The sequence below is a fragment of the Rhinolophus hipposideros genome, assembly GCF_964194185.1.
Source record: "Rhinolophus hipposideros genome assembly, chromosome: 6".
Taxonomy (NCBI): domain Eukaryota; kingdom Metazoa; phylum Chordata; class Mammalia; order Chiroptera; family Rhinolophidae; genus Rhinolophus; species Rhinolophus hipposideros.
Genome location: NC_138052.1, coordinates 98,687,366 through 98,712,616, shown reverse-complemented (window position 1 = coordinate 98,712,616; position 25,251 = coordinate 98,687,366). Strand labels below are relative to the sequence as shown.

At 55.3% G+C, this 25,251-nt stretch overlaps 2 protein-coding genes across 8 annotated transcripts; one reads left to right on the top strand and one right to left on the bottom strand.

The window, feature by feature from the left end:
• The first annotated feature begins 2,101 nt into the window (after nucleotides 1-2,101).
• Nucleotides 2,102-17,128, top strand: RAB17 (RAB17, member RAS oncogene family). 7 transcript variants are annotated; one of them, XM_081051427.1, is made up of 8 exons: nucleotides 2,399-2,580; nucleotides 5,309-5,516; nucleotides 6,181-6,261; nucleotides 6,763-6,922; nucleotides 10,533-10,684; nucleotides 11,839-11,964; nucleotides 15,987-16,080; nucleotides 16,324-17,127. In XM_081051427.1, the coding sequence occupies exons 4-8, from the start codon at nucleotides 6,766-6,768 to the stop codon at nucleotides 16,437-16,439; spliced, it is 645 nt and encodes a 214-aa protein (XP_080907553.1). In that variant the 5' UTR covers nucleotides 2,399-2,580; nucleotides 5,309-5,516; nucleotides 6,181-6,261; nucleotides 6,763-6,765; the 3' UTR covers nucleotides 16,440-17,127. The 7 variants fall into 7 exon arrangements, 6 of the variants coding, with proteins under 6 accessions (XP_080907552.1, XP_080907549.1, XP_080907550.1 ...); XR_013993513.1 differs by lacking the exons at nucleotides 5,309-5,516; nucleotides 6,181-6,261 and adding an exon at nucleotides 13,628-14,297 and having other exon boundaries at nucleotides 2,377-2,580; XM_081051423.1 differs by lacking the exons at nucleotides 5,309-5,516; nucleotides 6,181-6,261 and adding an exon at nucleotides 13,442-13,564 and having other exon boundaries at nucleotides 2,377-2,580; nucleotides 16,324-17,128.
• A 5,311-nt stretch (nucleotides 17,129-22,439) lies between these two features.
• On the bottom strand, nucleotides 22,440-23,212 carry PRLH (prolactin releasing hormone; the record flags this gene model as incomplete). The annotated part of the gene is made up of 2 exons (XM_081051748.1): nucleotides 22,440-22,618; nucleotides 23,113-23,212. 2 exons carry the CDS (start codon nucleotides 23,210-23,212, stop codon nucleotides 22,440-22,442), a joined length of 279 nt encoding a protein of 92 aa, XP_080907874.1.
• Nucleotides 23,213-25,251: the final 2,039 nt, after the last annotated feature.

The window sequence follows — 25,251 nt, the reverse complement described above, 5'->3', positions numbered from 1 at the left end:
TAGTGGCCAATGGCTCACTGGTTACAGCTGACAGCCAACTAGCCACAGCTGATGGCCATCCAATCACAGCTGATGGCCATTTACTACCTGAGCCAGCACCTTTCCACGTGAGGCCGAGAGCCTGGAAACTGCTCTCCTGGCTCCGTCCCCACAGGTCCAGATAGATTATTATATGTCTTATCAAGCGTGTTGATGAAATGGTAACTCGTGTTGCATTAAGTTGAGCTAGTGAAGTCAACTTCATGACGTTCAGTCCCTGATCTGAGGACATATTAAAGGTCTTCATTTATCAAGTCTCCAGTCACCCTGCCTCTTGGCCGGGGGGGCCTGCATGCACACACTGGTGGCGGGGTTTGCTTGGGGAGGGTGGACCCAGCGCAGAGGCCCCTGCAGGCCCGGAAGTCTCAGGATCTGGGAGCGTGATCTAGAAGTTGGGGGCCCATGAGGTGCGTCCTGCAGGGGACCCTCTGGGGTGTGGCCCACAGGATGGCATTGCTATGAGGAAGAGGACGAAATCCAACACTCCAAGTCAAGGACTCACACAGTGCCTGGTACATAGTATGTACTCAGTAAAAGGTAGCTACTTTGTTTCTGGTGTTTCTAGTCTTCGTGGAATTGGATAAGGCCTTTCCACCCTCACCTGCTGGCCTCCCACCCCAGACTCCGAACTGGCTGACAGTGTCCCTTAGTGTCCGCAGAGGACCCCTGGTCCCTCACTGATTCTGAGACTCAGAAAGCCCTTCCTTTTCCTCGTCTTTGGGCAAGCTTCTCCTCCATCTGTCCATCATGTGTCAGCATGCTCTCCTGGGAGGGGCGTCCCTTTCCCTCCCCCTGCTGTCTGGCCAGCCGAACTGGTCTTTCTCTTCTGCCTATGCCTTCTGTCCCCGGTGGCCCTGGTGTTCTGTTCTGCCCCGCCCAATCTGGCCAGAGGCCAAGCCATAAACTGGCTGTTGAGCTGAGGAATTTAACTTGGTGTTCAGAAATCCCTGGTGGAATTTTCCATGGAGATAAGTGAGGGTGAAGGTTTCAGGCAGGGCAGGCAACCATTCCTGCTTATCTCAAAGATCTGAGGAGATAAGAACATTCTGGAAGATCTGAACCTGAGAGTTTGAGCCTTCATCACAGCTCTGCAAGGAAGCCCCAAGGAGGAAGGGGAGCCCCTTCTTGCCCACGGACCCCCAGAGCGGGGTCACTGGGCATGTCTACTGCAAAGGTGTAGTAAGGGTCTGAGCCACATCGGGTGCTTTCCCAAAAAGCAAGGGGGCCATGGTCTGGGCACAGTGTTTGCTACAAGCCCTGATAACGGCTCCAAGAATCTCAGAAATGTTTTTGTGACAGCCAGATGACTGCCCCCCGCCCCAGGAGGAGATGGGTAGAAAGTTACAAAGGCGGGCGAATTTGGGTGGAAAGGAACCACAGACACAGTTGCAGATGATCCCATCACTGTCCATATCCATCTGAGAAGAAGAATCAGGTGGTGGGGGTGTTGCCGAGATTCTCCAGACACTGGGGGGGTGCTAAGACCAGAGAATCCCCACAGGCCCTCCCAGCTCCCAAATTCTGTAATTCTGCATTTCTTTCAAAAGGGACAGATGTGGATGTCAGAGGGGCAGTGACTTGCTGAGTTCCTGTGGGAGGACCCTGCATATTTCCGGAAGAGACCCGCCCAGATTAGGGGCTGGTCAGGGTAACACTAAGACTGCAGAAGTGGTGAGCCCCGCGCCCCCTGAGTATCTAAGTTCCAGCCTCCACAGTGCCCCTGGGCCTCTCAAGCTGGTGCTGGTGGATGGGCCATCAGGTTGTTAGGGGTTGGCCTGAGCCTGAGGCAGGGCTGGTGTGACCCGGCAGGGCGTGCCCTCCCTGCGTGTGCATTGGCTCAGGCACTGGGGTAGGCAGAATGCTAGGATGGTTCCCCAGATCCTGGCTACGATGGCTCCACAGAGGCACACAGTCAGGATGGAGGGTGACAAAACTAGCAGAAGGCATCAGAGAAATACAATGCCCCGCCCCCAGGTGGCCTCCAGCCAGCACCCGGTCTTCTGACCCTGGACCAGCCCACCTGGCTGGCCTCTGGTTCCAGGTGCACGGCCCCAAAAGAGCCGGTTCCCGGCCGTCTGTGGAAGGAGTGAATCGTTTGACTGAAACCCTTCCTTCTCTCCCGGGTTGCCTGTTTCGAGTGTGACAAAGGCCCTCACAGCTCTGAGGAAGGAGCAGGGAGATGTGCAGTGAGATGCGTCCCTAACAGGACTGGGCCACTTGGCCGGTGTTGGATGACAGTGAACAACCTGCCAGGAGCGTGACTTCCGGCTGGTTGCCCAGGTCCTCCCGCAGCGCCTGCTCTATGGTCCAGCCTCCCGCCCTGCCCCTGCCCCAGGTGACCACATGACCGGTAGACCTTGTCCTGGGAGACTGGCAGCAGGAAGTGGCCTGACCTTGGGGCTGGGCCGACAGAGCCTGCCGCTTCCACCTGTTTTCTGGGGGAGCACAGCTGCCACTCATTCGGCTGCTGCAGCCACACTGCCCGCCTGTTGAGGGAAGTTCACCTTGTCCTGGATCAGAAGGAGGGACACTGGGAGACAGGTAAATGATGATGGGCTGTCAGGCTTCCTGGAAGTGACCAGGCCTGGCAGCACGTGAGTCATTGTTGTTGAAACTTCTGTGCACGAGTCTTGTGTATTCACGTGTGCGTCTGTGAGTGTGTGTGTGTGTGTGTGTCACCGCTCCCCCCCCCCCATCATTGAAAGGCCACAGGGACAGGAAGAAGTTTATTCTACTGAGGGTCACAAATAAGTGCCCTGTTTGGATCCTGAAGGCTTGGGAGTTCAGTTTTCCAGATGGAGATTCCTGTTTACATTTCAGTTACAGGCCCTGCAGGTAAACCCCTGTTAGTGAGGGGGGAGCCCTTCTAGTCACCAGATGCTCAGTTAATCCAGGTCAACTTCAGAGTAAACACCCGCACGCATGGTGACCTCGGTGTTCTTCACAGGCTCAGGGAGGGTCACACAGTGAGGGAGGTGCTGCCAATGACCCTTCCCCGGAATGCACTCCCCCGAAGAGACTAGTTGGGATTTGCAGTCCTTTCTTTTTCCTTTGGTGGACAGGAGGTGGGCTTATAAGAAAAGGAAACGCCCCAAATGAAGAGGCCAGAGAGAGTGCCTCTATTAGTCCTTCTCACAAATATTGCATTCCTGAGAGCATTTTGTGTTTAGAAAGACTTCAAAGAACCCCATCTTGATTAAAAGCTAGAAGCGGGGTCAGGCTGTACATTTTCAATTTTCTCTCTGAATACAGGGCTCCAATCTCTGATTATTGAACCTTTACAACCTATAATCACACAACAATTTAATACGTGAAAATGCTTTCTGCCTCTGATTAATTACAGAGAAAAAAATTGAAACCAAATTAAAGTCCAGTAAACAGGAAACCGGTTCAGCAAATTGGAATAGCTGTGGAAATGTGACACGTCATTGAACATATGTATGGTGAATTCATATATAACATATACATTAACGTGGGAAACTGCCTTTGATATATGTTGTTTTCCTAAAGGTCAGATATATAATTTTGTTAAAACTGTGAGTTTAGGCTCCCCCCCCCTTTTCTGCCTCTCCCCACCCCCCCACATCTGGTTCAAGCCGTGGTTCCTCAGTCTAGTTGTGTAGGACACAGCTCCCTGGCCCAGGCTGGTATTATGAGCCTTGCGAGCCCCCCCCACCTCCCTGGCTGAGGCAGTCGGTCGCCAGTCGTGGGTTGGCCGCTCACAGCAGCTCACAGCAGCTCTCACCAGCTGGCCAGCCCCTCACCCTGGCCACCGCCACACACGGCAGCCCACGGAGGGGCCAGGGCAGCACACCGCAGCCCAGCTGTTGTTCACAACCTTGGCTGTCGAGGGTGCTCACTGGCCCATGTGGGAATCGAACCAGCGACCTTGGGGTTAGGAGCACAGCGCTCCAACCACCTCAGCCGCCAGGCCGGCCTGGCTTGTTGGTTTTTAAGATTTAAAACACAGTAGAAGAAAGTACCCAAAATACCATGCCTAGTTATATTAAGGATGTGGGATTATGAGCAATTCCATCATTTTCATATCTACAACGATGTGTTTATATTTATAGTAAAATAAAACTTTGAAACAAAGAGATGTACCAAAAGAATAAGACACTGGTATGTGGTGCTATCGAAACGGTGTATATTCATTCATAATCCACCTGAATGTTGGTTAATACAAACCTGTTTGGGGCTAAAGATTTTCTTGACTCAAGAAGAATTGTATTAATTGCAAGGAAAAATGAGCAAGGAAAACTTGAAGGAGTACCTTTAAATACTTGAGAATGCATTGCTGCAGGTGTGCTAGAACTTTCTATGGAAAATTACAGCACAAATCAATGGGACATAGGCTTCCAAGCAGGTGCCTTAAGTACTTCCAGCAAGAAACAAGGTATTAGCCTGGGGTAGCTCAGAAGGCTCGGAAATTCCATTCTTAGAAATGTTCCCTTTTTTCAGCTTTATTGAGAGATAACTGACATATAACATTGTGTAAGTTTAAGGTTACGTGTAACATGTTGAGGCAAAATTTATATGAGGCAAATGATAATTACCACCATAGCAGCAGTTAACACTTCCATCCTGTTACATAGTTACTATTTCTTTTGTGGTGAGAACATTTAAGAGTTATTCTCCCAGTAACTTCAGGTATATGCACAGTATTATTAGTTATAATCTCCATGCTGTACATTAGACTCCCCAGAAGTTATTAATCTTATAATAACTTTGACCAACATTTCCCCATTTCTCCCAGCCCCCAGCCCCTGGTAACCACCACTCTACTCTCTGTTTCTTTGAGTTCAGGGGATGAAAAGGAGTGATTTATAAGTTAGGACTTGCTACTGAGCTGATGGTTTTTTGGTCAATGAATCCAGGCCTATGACCACGCCCCTCCCGGGCAGGCACGTGGCAGAGACCATGCTTGTGCTTGGTGCACCCAGTGTGGACGTGCAGGCAGCCTGTCTGGCCTTGAATCCTGCATCTTCGTCTTAGTAGGAAAGCTGTTGGGCCTCTCTGGAAGGTGGGGAAGGCCTCCGGAGGCTTCTTGCTCGGCTTCCATAGGAGGCTCTGTGCAGCCCGAGCCACGCAGGGGTCTCTGCGCGTGCCCACCTGGTAGGCTGGCTTAGCTCCACCCCCTCCCCTGAGAACCCCCCCAGGGTGGCCTTAAAGTGTGTAACGCTCTGCTTTTCTTGGCCAGGCAGAGCTGAGCCCCACGTAGTAGCCGCTCTCAGTGCCACTGGAGGCCCTTTGTTCTCCCTTTTTGCAGATTCCCCAGTTCACTGCTTGACAAGCTACTGGGGTGTGATTGGTGTGCAAACAGCACGTCTGTGCAGTAAGCCTTTCCGGAGAAGCCATTCCTGCGCGTGCTCAGGAGGTCTTTATTGGACACCTCTGGTGTGCTCAATGGATGAAGTCCTCCTGCTCACTGATGGGAGGAGGGACTGGAGACCCATGACAGGACTGGCTGCCTCGTGGTGTGTTCGGATATTTTTTTTTGGGGGGGGGAGTTTTTCTTTCTAGAATCTGTTCAGATAATAAATGAAGACAAACGATAACACTAGACTGCCACCGCTTTGCAGCCCCCTAATGAAATAGTGGATCTAGAAGGGTCTTTTGTGATCAGCAACATTATTTGCTTCCTGGGGAAATGCACACCACACTCGGGAAGCGTTCTTGCTAAAAAAAATAGCCTGTATCTGATCAGATGTCTGTTCTGAACCACAAGCAATAGAAAATACAGCGTGTGCAGGGATGTAGTCAATGACAACTTAGGATACAACCAGCCAAACCCAGACTAGAAAGGACAGGATGCTCTGATTTCTTCAACAAAGATTGCAGAGACAAAGAGAACGTGTGTGTGTGTGTGTGTGTGTGTGTGTGTGTGTGTACTGAGATTTGCACAGGAAATAATAGGATGTCTGGGAGTTGCTTCCAACTAAGTTTGGTGGTGGGGATTGGGGGGTGTGGGGGAGAGGACTGGCGACTGGCCACAGCGGCTGTTGTGGGAGAGGGTGATGGATGCAGGGGGCACACAGATCTCCATTCCCTCTGTTGTGCTCTGGGCCTGCAATTTTCTATAGTGAACGTATATGCAGGGTCTGCCCAAATTTATTCTGATCCATGGCTGTCTTTCTCCAGGGCATATCACTGTGGGTTCTGACGCTCTAGATACCATGGGACGGCTAGAAATAGAAATTCTTGAAACACCAGTCTTTTTAGGTAGGTTTTTTTTTTTTTTTTTTTTTTGAAGTACCAACTGTAATCCATGAACCAAAAACAGAGGGTACTTTACGTCCCAGGTGTTTCAGATGCTTTTTGGAATAAGTAATAGGTTTCTAAAAAGTGAGAATTAAGGGATGACTGGTTAGCTCAGTTGGTTGGAGAGTGATGCTTGTAAGGCCAGGGTTGCCGGTTCGATCCCCGCATGGGCCAGTGTGAGCTGTGCCCTCCACAGCGAGACTGAAACAGCTACTTGACTTGGAGCTGACGGGTCCTGGAAAAACACACTTAAATAAATAAAAGTTTTTTTTAAAAAAGTGAGAATTAGTGCAGTGAGGAGAATCAGCCAATGTGGTAAGCAGTCTCCATCGCTGCTTTTTGGGGTGTGCAGCCGTTTATTGTGCAGTGACCCTTGCCGGGCACGGACACACCTCCCAGGCACAGCTAAGGTTCTTTGGTGGCAGACATTCTCCATCCTTCAGACGCTGTGTGTCTCTGCAGGGCATGGCGCAAGCCAACGGGGCCCCCCAGCCCGGGGCTGCCCCAAGCCAGCTCCACGTGTTCAAACTGGTCCTCCTCGGAAGTGGCTCTGTGGGCAAGTCAAGCCTGGCTCTGCGGTTTGTGAAGGATGACTTCAAGAGTATCCTGCCGACAGTGGGATGTAAGTGATGAGGCAGGAGCTTTAGCCTCCCCGTGGAGAGGCCAGGGCGCTGACCCGGGATAGGGGGTGGGGAGGGAGTGGCGAGAGGGCACTTGGTGGTGCCAGCTGGCCAGGAGGGCGGAGGTCCTTATCAGGCAGATACTTGGAATCCAGAGCTCAGCCAAGTCCGCAGGGTGGAGATTCAGGCTCAGGGTTTCTGGCCCCCACAGGGTTAGATGTGTGAGGGATTGTGCAGTGGAGGGGGGAGCCTGGAAGAAGCCCCCCCAGGCTCTGCCACTCAGCCACCTGGACAAGCTGGCCTACGAGCGGCTCCCTTTCTTCCTGGACTCGGTTTACCAGCCTGGCCTGGATGGGGTGGGGGGCAGTAGGAAGGGGCAGTAGGGAGGGCAGACCTTCTAGCTAATTTCTTAAAGACGCTATCACTGCATGGCTCGCAGAGGTGAAGGTCTGTGGGGCACCTGCTGGGCTGTCACCTCCTTCACAGCCCACCTGGGGGTAAAACCCCCGTTTTCCACCTAAAGTAGGGAGACTCAGCAAGTTCTTTATGCCACTCCCCCTGGGAGGTGGCTGGTGTGGTGAAAAGACACCTCACTCGGAATCAAAGCTTTGCTTTCAAATTTGAACTCACCACGATAAGCTGTCTGTTTCTGAGTCCACTTACTCGTTCATTCATCCCCTCATTCATTCATTCATTCATTCATTCATTTAGTGAGTATCTGTGGGGCTGGCCTGGTCCCAGGCCTGCGTTAGGCTGGAGGATTCTAAAGTGAGCTAAATAGCTGCCCCTCCCCCAGCCCCAGGCCTATCTCCTCTCTGAAGGGAAGAACCAGGGAAGAACCGGTTCCACAGTCAGGACTTTGCCTCTGCCCTGGGGTGGGGCTCTGAGCCTTTGTCCCCACTCTAGTGTCCCTGGGACAGTGGGTAGGAGGGTATGGAGGCAGAGAACAACCAGATTAGATCAGCGCAGTGGCTCCCTACGTCTAGCTGAGTTTAGCAATCCTTTATTCAATCAACAACCCACCCATGGGGCCAGCACTGATTTACTGAGCACCTACTATGTGCCAGCAATCATGCTGTGTGTTGGGGACGTAGAAGTGAGTCCTTTGCTGTTAGGAGCTAAACCCCCTGTAGGAATGATGGTCTCCACTTACGTTTCAGGGTCTGCTTTACACGCCTCATACACCCCGTGACACTGCAACCTTTAGCGGTAGATGTTATAACCATTACATTACTATAAAATCAACCAAGAAAATTGTTTATCTATTGTACTTATTAGTACTATATTACCATAATCTATTTTAATTATGTGCTGTTATAATGATATCATTATGTGTTATTATAGTATCGTATAGTGGACATCCCCACTTCTCAGAGGAGGAAATGGAACATAGTCATTCCTTTGTGGGAAGAAGTCTGTGCTGCACACGATCCCTTTGAAGGCACACACTTCCATCTTCTTCACGCTCGGTGTTCCTCCTGTTCACGGAGTGTTAGCAGAGGGGCAAAGCCACAGGGCCACGAGGACACTCACCTCCTCCTGGTGTTGTGGGGAGGGGTAGCTGGTCTGCAGGAGCGCTCGGTAACTCTGAGCTGAACAAATGGACAGCCACGGGTAGCGGCTTATGCTCATGTCTTTATGTGCTCCTCTGTGAAATGGGATGTCTAAGTGCTGTCATATGGAAAAGGAAAAGACCAGACACGAGGGCTGCTGGTGGGAGGAGGCAAACCTGAGTTTTATGCCCATGTGTGACCTGTCAGTGGAAACCTTTCAGATGTAGCAAAATCAAATTTAGAAATGTGATTTGCTGTGATAGAAAACAGACAAAGGATGTGGAGAAAAGGCTGACGTCCCCAGACAGAGTTGGGAGAGCAGAGGGCAGCCACACAGACGGAGGGAGCTCCAAGTGCCAGACTCGGCCTGTCTGTCTACTCTTTTCTCATGGGTGTGACGGTCACCCTGGGAAGAGGGCACTGTTGGCTCGTGGCAGAGGAGGAAACTGAGACTGGAAGGTTTAAGCTGACAGAGTCCGTGAGCGGGGGCACCTGCTGTGGTAAGTGTCCCGTTCACTCCTGACCGAGAGCCCGTACACGCCAGGAGCCATTAGTCCTACTGCTGAGATAGAAATTGCAGCTTTGTTTGACCCAGACTCAGTCTGCTCGTGTTGCCAGGACAACACCACAGATGGGACACCTTACGCAGCAGAGATTGATTCTCACAGTTGTGAGGGTGGGAACCAGAGCTCAAGGTGCCGGCAGGGTAGGTGTCGTTCTGAGGCCTCTTCTCTTGGCTGTAGGTGGCCGTCTCCGTGCTGTGTCCTCACATGGCCTCTTCTTTGTGCTTGCATGGAGGGAGGGAGGGAGGGGAAGGGGGCTCTCCGTGTCTCTTCTCACAAGGGCAATAATCCCACCATGGGGGCCCCACCCTCAGGATCTCATCTAATTCTCATCACCTCCGGAAGGCCCCCCCAATACCTTCACATTATGAATTATGAATTTTGGGGAGACATATTCAGTCCATCACATTGACAAAGTTTATCTGACTTCAAGTTCATGGGCAAGCAGGAAAATGCGGGACGTGCAGGCAGAGGACCGGGTGGTGGCCTCTGTTTAGCAGCCCCCGCAAGCTAGATTCTCGTGAGAGAGAATTGTGACCTTCCCTGCTCTGTGCTGAAGCCCCTAGTCTCTGTCTGCTGTGGGCTGAATTGTGGCCCCCGAAAGACAGATCCACGTTCTAACACCCAGTGCCTGTGAATGTGGTCTTATTTGGAAAAAAGGTCTTTGCAGATATGATGGGTGTTGAGATGAGATCGCCCTGGATTTCAGGTGGGCTCCGAATCCCACGAGTGGTGTTCTCACCAGGACAGCGGAGAGCACAGAGGCAAGGCCGTGTGAGCGTGGAGGCAGAGAGGAGGGGCACGTCCACAGCCCAGGAACACCGGCAGGTGCTGGCAACCACGGAGAGGCAGGGCGAGAGCTTCCAGAGGGAACCAACCTGACACCCTGATTTTGGACCGCTGGCTTTCAGAAAGGATACATTTCTTGTGTGTTAAGCTCCCCAGTTTGTGGTCTTTTCTTAGGGCAGCCCCACGAGACTAACACTCGGGCCTTGCAGAGAAAGCTTTCATTTCAAACATGTGGCTCTGTGTGCTAGGATCTGCCTCAGGCTCCAGAGCCCACGTGGGGCCCGGGCTGGGCAGCAGCTCTGACGGAAGGCTCCGTCCTGCCAGCGTCCTCCCTGCCCCTCGTCTAGTTCTGCATGGGACACACCCCACATACTGTGGGGGCAGGACCTCTTGGTGCTTCTAAACAACTGTTTTTAAATCACATCACTTTGGAAAGCAAAGGTCAGGTTTTTGAGTTAGAGGCCTGAGAATTTACCTGCCCGGCCAAAGCCACTGTGACATCTACAAAGGGGCTGCAGCAATTCCTTGTCACATGTTGCTTTGCATGGAAACCACCGTCTTCTGGAGGAGGCATTTGCTCAGCCTCCCCCACAGGGTGGCAGGAAGCACGTTTCTCTGACTGGTTTGCCGAGCCCAGGGCTGGTGCTGGGTAATGGATGAAGACGTCGTCCTCCGGATAAAGCTTTCTGTGGGCCTGTCTGTTTCAGGTGCCTTCTTCACAAAGGTGGTGGATGTGGGGACTGCATCTCTGAAGTTTGAGATCTGGGACACGGCGGGCCAGGAGAAGTACCACAGCGTCTGCCACCTCTACTTCAGGGGCGCCAATGCTGCTCTCTTGGTGTATGACATCACCAGCAAGGTAGGGCTTACCTGGGGCTTGTCCCCACCCTCCTTTGCAAGGCACTTGCCTTCTGTTTTCCCAGGCACAGTGTCGCTGCCTTCTGAAGGCGTTGTGTGACTGGTCTGTCCATGGTAAAATCACGACAACTGGGAGGGAACACTTCAGTGAAAGTTGGTCACCTCCTCCGAGAAGCCCTCCCTGACGATCCCTCCTCCCCTCCTGCAGGGTTGGTTGTGTCCTTCTCTGATCCTCCCAGGACACCCCACACAGAGCACCACCATCCATTGGTCATGATTCCAGGAGTGCCTCTGAGTTGGTGAGGGGGGTGTTACAGAAACAGGACATAGTCCCTGGATGCACATTACGTACACAGAGTGTCATCTGGGCAGAGGTTAAATACAAATGAGCAGACACTTAGAGCAGGAGAAGGGAAGGGCGAGATTCTGTGGGAATTCTGTGGGAGTGGATGGGAAGGGCACAAAACCCAGCCCTAGAGCAGGGCATCTTACTGCAGGAAGGCTCTAGCTGAGTCCTGGAGGGAAAAGCACGGATGAGCCCTGCTGAGTGGCGTGGGGTGGGCTGAAGCGGAGCAGGGCGGGGAGGTGGCCATGGGCAGGTGATCAGGAAGGGAGGGCATTCTGGGCTAGAGAGCAGTGAGTGGGAACTAGGGAGGCCTGGGCCCTGCCACACTGAAAGCAGTCCGGCTTGGTCAGCTTTTCTGCAGGGAGGGAGAGGGTCACGTGGGGCCTAGAGCAGGGGCTCAGGGCACGAGCCCCACTACCTTGTCTGTGGGGTACTGCAGTTAGGATCTGGGTTTGGGGTGACCCAAACCATGCCCTCAAAGTCTCCTGCACAGAGGTACTTGAGGGCATCCAGCAGTGGGGGCTGCAGGAGCTTGAGGTGTGACCTGAACTCCCCAGCCTGCAGCCTCCCAGGCCCTGTTGGTGGGGAAGGAGCTGTCCTGTGGCCCAGAACAGCACAAACTGGAAAAAGATCTGTTGCCCCTTCTCAAGGGACAGAATAGCCCTTGGGGGTGGAGGGCTGTCTGTCGTATGGACAATAGGATCATATACCACTTTCCATAATGTGGCCATCGGCACCTGCTTTTTCTTTTTTGGACTAGCTGACGAAGACTGCCCGTAAGTTTTGTCTGAGGTTCTTTTTGTTTTTAGGATTCCTTCTGCAGGGCTCAGCAGTGGCTGAAGGACCTGGAGAAGGAGTTCCTCCCCGGAGAAGTTGTGGTGATGCTGGTCGGCAACAAGGTGGACCTCGGGGAGAAGAGGGAGGTCACTTTTGAGGTAGGACTGGAGATGGGTCATTAGGTCCTTGGGAGGAAAGGGGAGCAGCCCCGAAACACATGTGCCCACACTCGTGCACACCCACCCCACCCACACACGTGCTGGCACACCTGCACACCCACCCCACCCATATGTGTCTGCACATGTGCACACACACCTCACCCATATGTGCCTGCACACGTACACACACACCCCACCCACACACGTGCTGGTACATGTGCACACCCACCCCATCCATACGTGCCTGCACATGTGCACACACACCCTACCCACAAATGTGCCGGCACACATGCACGCCCACCCCATCCACACATGCGTGCACACATCATACACTTGCACACACACATTCACTCTTATACCCATACTCTGTACTTTTGTTCTCTTTTGGGCAAAGGATTCTGGTCTCTCCTGGAAAGGTCAGGCGTAGAGACGGTCGTTCCCAGGTGTGGGGAGTGGTGAGCACACCCAGGCCAGCCTCCCGAGCGTTGCAGAGCCTCCAGCCCATGTCACGCAGGGAATGGGGGCCCTGGCCAGGTTCCCCCGGGTTATGAGGAAGACACGACCCTTCTCACCTCCATCCTGCTCTGAGTAACGGGTTTTCAGATCTTTTTCCTTGTGTTCAATACATTATTGGAGAAGGGGCAAATGAATAAATCCAAATTTCTCTGCTAGGAATGGAGCAAGGATAGAAAATCAAAAAAGCCGTAGTTCTACTGTAAAAGGACCCATGGAGTGGGGGGTGGGGAGTAAGTGCTGCATGGAGGGGCGTGCAAGGAGCTGTGAGAGCCAGAGTGGGAGCAGGGCTCTAGTGGGTGTGTGCATGTGTGCAGGAGGTATGAGAGTCGGTGTGTGTGTCTGTGTGTGTAGGTAGAGTGTGAGTGTGTACAGGTGCGTGTATGTAGGAGATGTGTGTACAGGTGTGTGTGCAGGAGGAATACGTGTGGGTGGATGGTAGCAAAGGTTGTGGGGCGAGTGTGGCAGGCAGAGGGAGAAGAGGGTGCAGGGCTGCAGGCGGGCTCCCTGAGGAAAGGGAGGAGTAGGAGCCTGCCTGAAGGAGGAGGCCATGCTGAGAAGGTGGGCGGGGGCAGAGGCAGAGGTCCCGTGTGTGGCCTGGACCATGGGGACCCTTATTCTGAAGGCGATAGCGAGTCAGTCCCTGGAGGGTTTTGTGTCCCTGGGGTGGGCAATGACGGGGGCATCTAGAAAGAGCATTTCAGCAAGGTCAGACTGAGCTGGGGCCTGGGCTATAGACCCCACAGGTCCCCTGGCCCCAGGACACCAGGTTCGCTCCTTCTTCATCCTGAGTCCCCACTAAGCATGGCTGGGCCCCGGTGATCAGGGGACAGCATGCCGCAGACACTGGCATCTGGCCCTGGGGAGCCCGCAGGGGCCTGGGCTGCAGTGAAGGCAAGCTGACTTGCAGCCAGCGCATTTTTTCAATTAATTTTTTGGCTTCTCATTTAAAACATAATTTCAGAATTACAAAAAGTGTTGCAAAAACAGTACTGCAAGTTCCACGGTACCCTTCTCGCAGCTTTCCCGAACGTTAGCATCTTATGTGACCACAGGACAACGATCAGATCAGGAGCTGGACATTCAGGTGCATCACAGACCTTGTGCTGACGTCACCAGCTTTCCCACTGATGTGCTTTTCCTACTTCAGGAGACTCTGCTCCCAGATTTGGCCGTGGAGAGAGAGAGCGCCTTCAAGCTAGCGCCTTCCTTTCACACCCTTTCCGCCTGCCCTGTCGTTCTCTGAGCTCTTGCTTCCTTGCTGGCTTCCCAAGTTGTTCCAGGCTGACCTTCTTCTCTGCCTCAGCCCTGGAAGAAGACTTTCCCCCATGGTTCCTTTGATTGGAGAATGAGTCTAGAAGTCAAGGTCTGTGCATTGGACGAGCTCATTCTACTGGGGTGCGACGACCGTGGACCCCATCCTGGGGGTCCTCAAGAATTAACGGGCAGGGAGAGGGCAGGGGGTCTACAGGTAAGGAGCTAGAGGCCCATTGGACCTGAGAACAAACCCTTAGGTATGTGCCCGCCCCTGGAACCTACAAGCCGGTGGGGCAAAGAGGGATATTTGTGTTTCATTCATGTGACCCAGATAGACTACTTGAAGTCACCAACCTTTCCCACTGTACCAGGTCACCTTGTCCTTTAAAATACAAATAATGATGTCCATATCTCATGTAAGATGGGAAACCCAGTGGCTAACCTGGGACTCGCAGGTATTTGCGTATCCCTCTGACTCTGATGTTCACTGCATAATTCTCCATCTCACTCATGCCTGCTTCTGTGGCTGTTCTCATCGCTCCCCATCATGTCAACCCAAACAGGTGACTAGCTCCTTGGTTCCACCAGCCACCCAGCACTGGCAGGCTCTGTGGACAAAGCCCTTAGTCTAAATGTTTGGAGGAGGAACCCTCAGTAGCCCAGAAAACAACTTAAGATGGAGGATTAGACACCTCTGTGCGGAAAGCCCCTGGCTCTTGCCCCTCCCTCCAATGCACTCCCCTCTACCCCTCAGGCCCAGCCTTCCTTGAGACTCCTTCTTAACTCTGGCCTTCCCGAGCCCCACCCCAACCAGCCTACCCCCCCCACCCCCCACAGAGCAGCCAGCTCTCCTCTGCCACCTTGAAGCCCCCACCCCCCTACCGGGGCTGCACCTCTCACCAGTTCCCTCAAAGTGACCCGGTTCTCCAGCTGGTCTCCCTTCCCGGCTCAGTAACTGGGAGGGACCTCTGCAGGTTTTCCCCTTTGTCGGGGGAGTGTGTCATACCCTCCCGAGAGGTGCACGCAGAGTCCCCAGAGGCTGTGGTTGGTCTGTCTTCAATAGCGTCTCCCCTCTCTACTACATGTAGGATAGGGAGCACGTGGGCTGCAGCAGCAAAGTGGCTGGTGGGGCGTTCCCAGGAGAGAGGGAAACCTGCTTCCTGGGAGGCGATCTGGAAGGCAGGAAGATTTCAGAGGGATTTGGGGGGAGGGCAAAGGGAATACAGGGAGACAGCGGCAGTGTGAGCCCCTGAGGGGTGCTGGGGGAACCCATGGTGGCGCCATCATTGGAAATGGCGGCCAGTAGGAGGAGATGGCGGTTTGCAAACTAATTGGCCATCCGAGCATGGCCCCTGAGCGCTGCTAGGTGGGGCAGTCAGCTCATCGTCCACAGGAGACTCAGGAATGAGGGGTGCTCAGTGCGTTGGGGGTGAGAGGAGGGGAAGTTTGGAGCCTCGGTGTTGGGGTGCTGGCTGAGAAGCCCAATGGGGAAGAGCAGATTCTGTGGGCCAGGGGAGGGGGCGGGGACACCGTGGAAGTGCGTGCTGTGGGCATGGCCACACGGCAGGCAGGACTCCATAGACTCTGAGGGCCACTCCTGGTCGTCCTCACTGTGTCAGGGAGGCTTGCGGGAGGGGTCTGCAAGGGGAGGCCCCCAGTCTTTGTTCACCCGACTCCTGGGCCCACCGCTGGCTTTCCTGTGAGAATTTCTGCCCTCTGGGCCACACGGTGCAGCCCTGGTGCCGTGCAGCTGGCCCATGCTTGACTTTCATCACTCCTTACCGGCCTGACCTGTGTGGGAGACTGAGGAGGGACAACCAGAGGAAGGGCCAGGGGGGTTCCCGCCAGCAGCCTCTCCCCACTTCCCTTCCACGCTTCCCCCTTCTCACTTGGTTTCTTTGTCTGAGTTTCAGTCCACAAGTGCCAGGGAGCAGTGGGGACAGGAAACTTGTGCCAAGGAGAGTGGCCTCAGACTCCACTCTGGCTGGAGCTCGTCCCCTTGGCCCAGGAACACCAAGAAACTGCACTCAGATAAGAAGGGGTAGAGAAGTTAGTTCTCCACAGGCTGCAACTGGTCAATTAGACCTCAAAAAAGCTGGAGACAAAACAAAACAAAACACCCAAAACCAAATGGTAACACTAGCCACGTGTGACAATTGAATTTGAAGAAAATTCAAGTTCAAATTCAAACTAAATGTTCTCAGGAAACTCTCCTTGTCCGTAACGTGGAGTTTTCGTGGCTGTTTCCCCAGGATGGGAAAGAGTTTGCAGAGCATCAGAACTTGCTGTTCATGGAAACCTCAGCCAAACAGAACCACCAGGTGACTGAGGCCTTCAGTGCCATCGGTGAGAGTGATGGCCCCACAGAAGAGCCGGGGTGGGGAGTCGGCACTGTCTCGGCTTTACTGGGTCTTCCTTTCTGGAGTCCTGGGACCCAACAGGAGGTCTCTAGGAGAGTCAGGACCCCTGTTTCATGGCTCTGGGTAAATGACAGGGAGGGGTGGGGTCCCAGGGCTGCCCTGGGCAGGGGTGTGCTGGGCTGGGGGACTCCCCCCACCCCAAACAACCGTCCTCCTGCTGTGTTCACAGCCCGAGAGCTGCTGCAGAGGGAAGAGAGGAAGGAGGGCCCGCTGCCACCACAGGGAGATGCGCGACTGGCCCTGGGCCGGGGGCCGACAGGGCAGGCCAGGTGCTGTGCCCACTAGAAGCAGCCACTCCCAGAGGGGCCGAGGGGAGGACACCCCCAGGCCCAGCCCCAGGTGGCCCTCAGGGTGAGCCACTGCCAGCTCTGTGTTGACAATGGCCTTAGTTCTGACTCACCATCGATGCTGGCTAGTTCCTGAGCCCTAAAGGTGCCCAGCAGCTGGCATCCCTCAGAATAGCTACTTCCCAAAGCCGGTGAGTGTCACTCAGGACAGGATTGGTGTCAAATGGCTCCCAGAGGGCGTAGGCCCCACCTCCCAACACCCAGACACAGACAGGCTGAACCCCAAATGCCCAGGCCAGGTGGACCTGCCCCCTTTGCGACCTCCAGACACAGAGGAATGAAAGGGGTCAGAGGGGAAACCAGGATCCAGATAATACAGGAATCGGAGCTTATACCTGGTGTTGGGTAGGGCCCTACCTGCTCCTGGGAGTGCGGAGAGGAGGAAGCAGGCCCGGGTGGAGGTGGCCGGGCCAGGAAGAAATGGGGCTGGGCCCATGGCCACCGGATCTCAGTGAAGTTGCCCCAGGGAGGGGCTGTCTGCCAGAGGGCTGTGGGGGGCCGTGTCCTGGCTGTGAAGTTGACGAGGCCACACTGGTGCCCAGTGAATGTGAAGACAGCCTTTTAGGCAGAGGTGTAAGTTGTACCACTGATGTGTTTTTATCTCCAAAAATTAAACTGCTTTCTATAACTTTGTCTTTGGTGAGTTTGCAAGGTGGGGGTTTGGTGTGGTCGCACATATTCTACTGGGGCTCATGGGACTAAATAGGGAGGCAGGCCCATGTGGGGGCTGTGACCTAGGCGGGCAGGGACCTCCCTCCGATGGTGACACAGCGTGCATTCACCTCACCACTGCCTTCACAGAGGCCAGGCGCCACTCTGGGAGGTGGGCCTGTGGCAGGGGGAGGAATGTCAAAGGTGCTGGTTTGGGGGGTTGATGTTACTTTTCATCCTTGCCTCTGGGACAATGACGAGCAGGACACATGAAATGCTAACTAAGACATTGTTACCACCTGACAAGGGTGGCTGCATCATATGGACAGTAAGGGTGGACAGAGGGGCAAATGCAAGCCCCCATTCCTGCTGACCATGGACTTCTTGGCATCCACATGGCACAAGCATTTCTAGGGGCTCATGCAATTTTCTCTCTGCTCTCGTCCACCCTGCCTGGGTACATGGTTCCAGCCCCTAGGCCTGGGCCTTCAGGTGGGGCTCCGCAGGGGTCTGCCAGGACAAGGAGGCCTGGCACTGGCTTGGGTCTCCGTCTGTGCGGTGACTTCTGCATGGCGGTGTCCCCGCCAGAGACCACAGCTCCCCTGAAGAGCCTCCCTCGCAGGTTCTGGATGGTTGTCCTCACCCGTCAGGCCTGGGAGGCCCTGCGTCTCCCTGGATCCCACTGCCCACCGGCAGGTGTTATCCTAATGGGAGGGCGGTGGGCCCCGGTCAATCCAGTGTCTGTTCTGGGGAGATGGAAACAGCCCAGGTGTCCCATGAGTCAGACTTTCCTGGTGCTTATTCTAAAAGTCACTTCTTCTGTGACCTTTCGAGAAAAAAGCAGAGCAGACTTCACAAGGCCCTTTCTTGTTATGGCCTTTGAGAAAAGCTAAGGGATAAAGAAAATAACATAGCTTCTGAGTGGGCCTGCTACCTTGGCTTTCACTCACACTGTGTTTCAGACAGTTTCCTAGGTGAAACCTGACAGCTTTATTGCTGTATGTGTTGCAGTCTCCCTCTGTAGTAGAGTTGGACTATTCCCCATAAATGAAGTGCGTGCGGTGTGAGTGTGGCGTGCCAGGCTGGGTCCCTGTGCTCCCTGCTCTCCAGGGTTGCAGCCGGGCTGGGGAAGGCCAGGCACCCACCAGGCGGGACTCCCTCTTCTTGGAGGCGGTGAGATGCTGAGCTTCGCCCTGGCCACTAGGTGACGCTCCACCCCCGCTCAATTACAGCGCAGCCTGGTGCTCCCAGGTCCTGAATCTGCTCAACGCGGTGCTTCCAGAGGAATTTCTAATGAGTTGATTGAGGGAATAGGAAGTGTGGAAATCAGGATGACATTTGCAGGATGCCCGTATATCTATACCTATTTCCCTCCCATCTTGTCAAGCTAGTGTCACTGTGCTATAATTTATTATTAAAACATATCCTTGGACTCATTTCCACCAGGCACCCTTTCATGGGCACCCCAGATTGGATGGGGTGCATTGTGGTCCTGGAGCCGGGGTTCTCCATCACCTGGAATGGGGTTGCCTTTTCCCTGTCCTCCTCCCCCAGGTGGGAGGTGGGGCTCAATCTCGCTTTGGGATCACCTGGGAGCCTCTGCCAGCAGCACCCCTTGCCCACCTGAGGCTCTGGTTCAATGGGTCTGCAGGGCAGCCTTGAGCCCTCCCAGGTGAATCTCCTACTCAAACAAGGTGAGCAACTGCGTGAGGGCAGAGGTTCTGTCTGTCCTTCCTTCTGTGGGGTGCCTGTGCCCAGTACAGTGTCTGACGCATGCAAGGCACTCAACAATTGTTCACGTCCAGCAAGATGAAAAACACTGTTCCCCCCCAGCCCAGAGATCTAAAGACAAGGCAGGCTTTCCTAGAAACAGCCTCCACCACAGCGGACAGAAGCTTATGGAAGGCTCTCTGTGTCAGTGCTCACTCACCTTATCTCAGCCTCGTCCCAGAATGTGGGCTGGTGGTGGTGGGGGCGGTGGGCGTGGAGCACACAGTGGGTGAGGCGATGGGGTTGGCAGGTGTTCACGGCACAGATGCTTCGGGGCAAACAGATCCAGGATGGCTCTGAGGCGTGGGGAGGCCAGTCTGGGAGCTCACGGTCCGGCCTGCAGCCTGGGCAGAAGCTTCTGTCATGCTGTTTGTCGTGTGGGACTCAGCTCCCGCTCCCCACATAAGAACGCAGGACACGGTGCGGCCAAAAAGGAACACCCACGGAGCCATAGGTAGGGGGTTCATATCACTATATTCTCCATGGCGGCTGGGTTGGAGACACAAAAGCAAACATCCGCTAGTACCCCAACACAGGATCTTCCTGTACCCCAGTCTCGATGGCCAGGTGAGACACACAAGGGAAGTAGAATCCACACGATCTGCAACCCGCCTTCCACTTCTCTGCCTGCCAACCAACCCCTTGCTAACTGCAATCCGCGCTTGCTAGCTTAGCCGTGGCAGTTATATCAGTGGCCAATGGCTAACCGGTAACAGCTGACGGCCAACTAGCCACAGCTGATGGCCATTTACTACCCAAGCCAGCACCTCTCCACGTGAGGCTGAGAGCCTGGAAACGGCTCTCTGGGATTCTGTCCCCACACTTCCCTCCGTGTGACCCTGGCCTTCTCAGAGCTGTGTGTGTGTGTGTGTGTGTGTGTGTGTTCACTGCACGCAGTGGGGCAGGAGGCATGGAGAGGCTGGTAAGTGGCCCCTGGGCACCTGGCTGCCCTGTCAGTGTCTGTAGCCTTCCCTATGCTGTTTCTGTTTGCCAGTCTCCTCCAATTTCCCTGGAAGAACTCCCTTTCCCCAGAGGGGGGAGGCAGGGATCCATTCTTCTTCCTTTAAAATGTATTCCCTTATGGGGCCTCCATTGCCCAAACTTAGGACAATTTGAGCATTAAACATTATTTGTAAGGTATTGAACCAAAAGAAGAAAAAAGGAAAGAAAAAAGCAGAGAAATAGCTCCTTTTGAAGAATCCAGCTAATAAATGTCGAAGGCATGAAAGAATCAGCACTGTGCCACCCGTGATGTGAAAATCGCCCTCAACAACTTACTGCAACAACACTATTTCCAAGCAGGGACACATTTTGAGGTCCTTGGGGTTAGGACTTCCACAAACAAACTTTGGGGACACAGGTCAAGCCCTAACAGAAGGCAGGAGAGCTGGCGCTGGTCTGTAGCCTCCACTTCCAGAGCTCAGAGGTACTGAGTGCTGTTCCCTCCTGGCCGGTCCCCAGCACAGCCAGGCCTTGAGCCCATCAGATTAGCCTCTCTCAGGCCCTCTAAAGGACAGGTCACCACCCGGGACCCCGTCACTGCCCCACCTGACAAGGAGAGCCGCACCGCTGCCGCCTGGGGACAGTGGCTGCTGGCCTTCTGTCCTTTCCTTTGGCAGAGGGTTGGTCCAGTCCCGAGGGTCCCCTCCTGGGCTATTGCCAGAAGCTGCCAGCCAGTCCCCACCCCCCAGTCACCTGCACAAACTGCAGACAGACTCATGTCCCTGAGCCTAAGAGGACCAGCCATCTCTGGTCAGTGACTGCTCATGTCTGCACCGCGGGCGCCCAGCACAGCCCATGCCCCGGTCTGCCCTCCAAGCAGGGCCCTTTCCTGGGGAGGCATTCTTCCTTGTCTGTCTCCCAGGCCCCTGTGGGAATCTGGAGCCCTTTGTCACACCACGGTGTCTATGTCTGAGCCCCATGCTGGCCTGTAGACCCCCTTTTTTGGGGTAACTTGTATAGTTCAGTAGCATTTGGCAACTCCACAGTGCTGTGCAACCACCAAGATATTTTCATCCCTCAAAGGAAACCCTCTACCAGTTCAGAATCCCTCCCCACCCCAGCCCCAGCCCCTGGACACTCTGATTGACTTCCTGTCTCTGTAGATTTGCATATTCTGGACATTTCATGGAAATGGAAGCACATAACATGTGGGTCTTGTGCCAGGGTTCCTTCCTCAGAATCATGTTTTCCAGGTTCGTCCACATTGTAGCGAGTGTCAGAAGTTCATTCCTTTTCACGGCTGAGTAATGCTCCATGGCATGCGCAGAGCACTTTGTATGGATCTCCTCCATGATCTGTGGAGGGCCATATGCTCTGGCCCCACCTTTAGACGTGGTGTATACCCAGGAGAGCCGGGGACCTCTGGGGACTCCATGGTTAGCTTTTTGAGAAGCTGCCAGATGGCTCTCCTGGGCTGTGAACTCTTCCAGGCCTGGCTCAGCTCCTGCCAGCCCTGAAAGCCATCTGGTCCCTCTCTTGTTCCCACTCCATCCTGGGGAGGTGGCGTCATGGCAGGGACTCTCCCCTGGGAGAGATGGCCTCCTGCCCTCCCCTGGCCTCCCTCTGGCTGGGGAGGTGGGGGAGCCCCTGGCCCGGTCCCATCTGGCTGGGCTGGGCCAGCTCTGCTTCCTCTCACTGGCTGGTGAGCTGTGGTCCTGCCTTTGTCCAATTGGAGCAGGACCCGTGGGCCCTGGGATCGTGCGGGCCTGTGCTGGGTCCTGGCCAGTGGGGCTCCTGGGTGTGGATGGATTGGAGACCCACGGTCAGAATGGGCTCTGTCCGGAGGCTCTGCCAGCGGGTACAGGCAGAGGCCCGAGCTTTGTGTTCAGAAATAACCGACTCAACCTGTGCCCCTGGTGCTGGATTGAGAGTGGGCACCATCGTGCCAGCGTGCAGCACCCATGCCCACCCACTGCCCTGGGGTGTTCAGATAGGGAGACTGAAGCTCAGAGAAGTTAAGGGCTGGGCTCAATTGTCCCGTTAGGGGCAGAGTGTCCCCAAAGCAAGTCACATCTGCGGCGAGACAGAGAGACACCACAGGGTGGTTTGAAACAGGTGGCAAAGTGACCCGGCGTGTGCCGAAGCAATGCAGGTTCAAGTCTCCTGGCTGCTGACGGGGAACAAGTAACTCATGGTTTTTTGTCTCCTCTGAACACCAACCAGGGAGGTAAGAGGGCTGGGGTGAGAGAGGGACAGGTCGGGTGGAGGGGCTGGCTGTGTGGTCCTTCTCTAGGGCCTCCTGCAAAGCAGCCTAGAGCGGTGTGCAGCCAGGGCGGCCGTTCACGCTGCTTGGGGGAGGGGAGGGCACTACCGGCAGGTGACCAGGACGTCCCCAGCTGCTCTGCTGGGTGCCCTTGGGCGTGTGCCTCGTGAACCCCTGGGGAAGTGAGGGAAGTCTCCCCCATGCCTTTGTCACCACACAGACACATCTAAACAAGGTCAGCAGCTTTTATTAGGACTGAAGGGAAAGTAGCCTCTGGTGGAGAGGCTGGGGCTTGGGGGAAGGCTGCTGGAGTCACTCCCCGGGTGCTGGGCTGTCACCCACCCTGGGAGGGCTCAGCGCCGCCTTCCAGGGGGAAGCCAGCCAGGTCAGCTGGAGCTTTGGGACGTTCCTCAGGGCCAGTCTCCTCCGGCCAAAGCGGCCCACAGGCCTGATTCTGCGGCCCGTGTACCAGGCAGGATCAATGTCCGGGGCTGAGAAGAGAGTGAGAGCAGTCACCGATGCGTGTCCCCTGGCGTGTGCTTTGTGTGGTCCCCAGGAGCCTGGCTGATGGCAGGGCCCATTCCCAGTGCTCCCGCGGGGGCTTATAGCTCACTGCTGCCCAGTCCCTCAGGCCATGCTGGGACCCACCCGTAAAGGAGGGGCAGCCAGAGGGTCTGGATAGTGGGGCGGCTTTGGGAAATGGGAATTCAAATTCACCCCAGGACCGAGGACCAACTCCCCTTCTGCCCCCCATTCTTGTGCTAGGGGTGGACAGAGCCTGCTCGGCCCCAGGACACCCTGGTAGTGGGAGGTGAACCCCTCAAATGCATGCTGGACAGGGCCACTCTGGGGAGAGGACTGGTGAACAGCAGGCCAAGTCCCCAGAGCTGGGGCCCTTCACAAGAAGGGTGCCCCAGGCGAGGAGACGGCCCTGGGGTGCGGAGAGCGCGAGAGGGAGGCTGACGCCTGGGGTCCTGGCACTCACTGTGCATTCCCATGGAGTGCGGGTGGGCTCGGCTCGCAGCCCCCCGCAGGGCCAGGCCCAGCAGCAGCAGGCACAGGAGCCAGGCTCGCAGGTCCTTCATCCCCCTGGCTCTTCCTCGAGGCCCCCTCCAGGGGGTTCCCACACGGCAGGGAGGGCACAGCCTGGGGTAGAAGGCAGGAGCCCCATTAGACACAGGAGGGCACGTGTGCACAGAGCTGGGAGGCTGCACATGGGTGCCGGGCATGTACAAGAGAGTGCACACACATGTGTGCACACGTGTATACAGGTATGTGCACATGCATGTGCTTGTATGTACCTGTGAGTGTGTGCATGTGGAACATGCTTGTGCACACACATGTGTGTGTGTGCATTCCTCTGCTCTGTGCCGGGGGGGCATGAACAGAGATGTGGCGGGGCTGCCCTGGCAAAGTTGTGTGCCCTGCCCGGGCCCCCATTCTCTCCTGTGTACAGTGAGCGTCATATGAGGAGCCTGTGTGTGTGTGTCAGCCTCTGTCATCAGAAGGAACCAGGTGTGCGAGCTGTGGATGCAGAGAGGGGGTCTGTCTTGGAACAGCTTGGTCTGTCACTGGGTCTGTGGTCTGTGTTAGGGAACCAGGATTCCTGCACGCTGCGTGTGCTGCACACCCAGGCCTGGGCAGGGAGAGCAGAGGTGAGCAGGTTTGTGGGAGCTGCTCCGAGGAGCCCAGAGGAGCTGCAGGGCTGGAGGGACGCTTGCCCAACCTCTTATGGCCGGCGGCACTGGGGTGCTAAGCCTGGGCCAGACTCAGGGCCGGGACCTCGGGGCAGGCTTCCTTCCCTCACGGGGTCCAGGACCTCCTGACGCTCAGCCCGTCTTGCCCCTTCCCCTACTGACAATCAGGCATTGAAGAGAATCAGCATCCCGCGTCCTTATCAGGAGCACCCCTTCCAATCTGCAGGTCTCTAAGATAAGCCTGCAGAAGGTTTCTCATGGCAGGACAGCCCTGTTATAGACAGTGGGGGGCACCACAGAGGTACCCAGAAAATCCACCTTTTGTCCTGGCAGACCTGGCAACTCCTCCGTCCTCATGGGGCTGCTCCTCCCACAGATGCCCCCACCCTTGGCTTCTCAGGAGCTACCAGATGCCGTCCATGAGGCCTGTTTGTCTCAGGCAGAGCCCCTTTGCCGACCTTGACTTTCCAGCCTGTCCCTGAGCCCCATGGAGTGTGCTCTCCATCTGAGCAATTTAAAATACCCACCCCTCTCCTTTTTGGAGGCCTAGTGGGGTGTCACACATGGTGTGGGGGACCCCGGACTCCAAGGCAATGGCGGCGCCGCCATGAAAGCAGAGTAATAAAGAGTAGCATGCACATGGGCTGGACCCATGCTAGGTGGAGGGCGTAGGCGAGCACTTGCCTCCTGCTCCCCAATGACCTGCCTCCCCTCGAGGTGGAGATTTTGCTGTCTGTCCCTGGGATTTCTGGTCTGTCTGCCCCACCGAGTGGCTTGGGCGGCTTGGCTTGGCCAAGGCTTGAGCACTGGGGGCCCCCGGGCGGGCTGGTGGGGGGCCGTCAGACACACAAACTGTGGGGTGGCTGCCCCTGCCCGTCCATCTCACTGCTAGCCCTGGCTTCCCGGAGAGCTGGCAGAGCCTCCGAGAGCCAGCCCCACACCTAGAAGGAGCTTGCAGACACGGAGGGCAGAGTAACTGTGCCTCCCAGCTCTCCAGCGCGATCTGTGCTACTCACCGTGGTTCCCCACGCGTGGCCGTGGCCAGTGCTGCCGCCGTCCTGAGCGGTGACTCAGGCAGAAGCCAGCTCACCCCCTTTTATAGTCCCAGGAGGAAGCCGCTGACCCCCGGGCCTGTGCCCGCCTCCCTTAGAGGGCGGCATCAGAGACAGTCTATTTTCTTTTCTTTCTTTTATTTTTTTAAAAAACTCTCATCAGTGACGTGATTTGTCCCTTCCAGGGTTATATAATTTCATTTGGGCCGAGTGGTTTGAAAACACATTAGGCATCCTCCTTCATGCTGGCCTTTGGGCACACTGCAAAGTCAGGCTCCCCGGTCCAGGCAGCTACGGAGACGCTGCCGCCAACACAGGCAGGTGACCGTGCGGCCACCAGGAGGAGTCACCCACGCCTACCACCACGAGGATCTC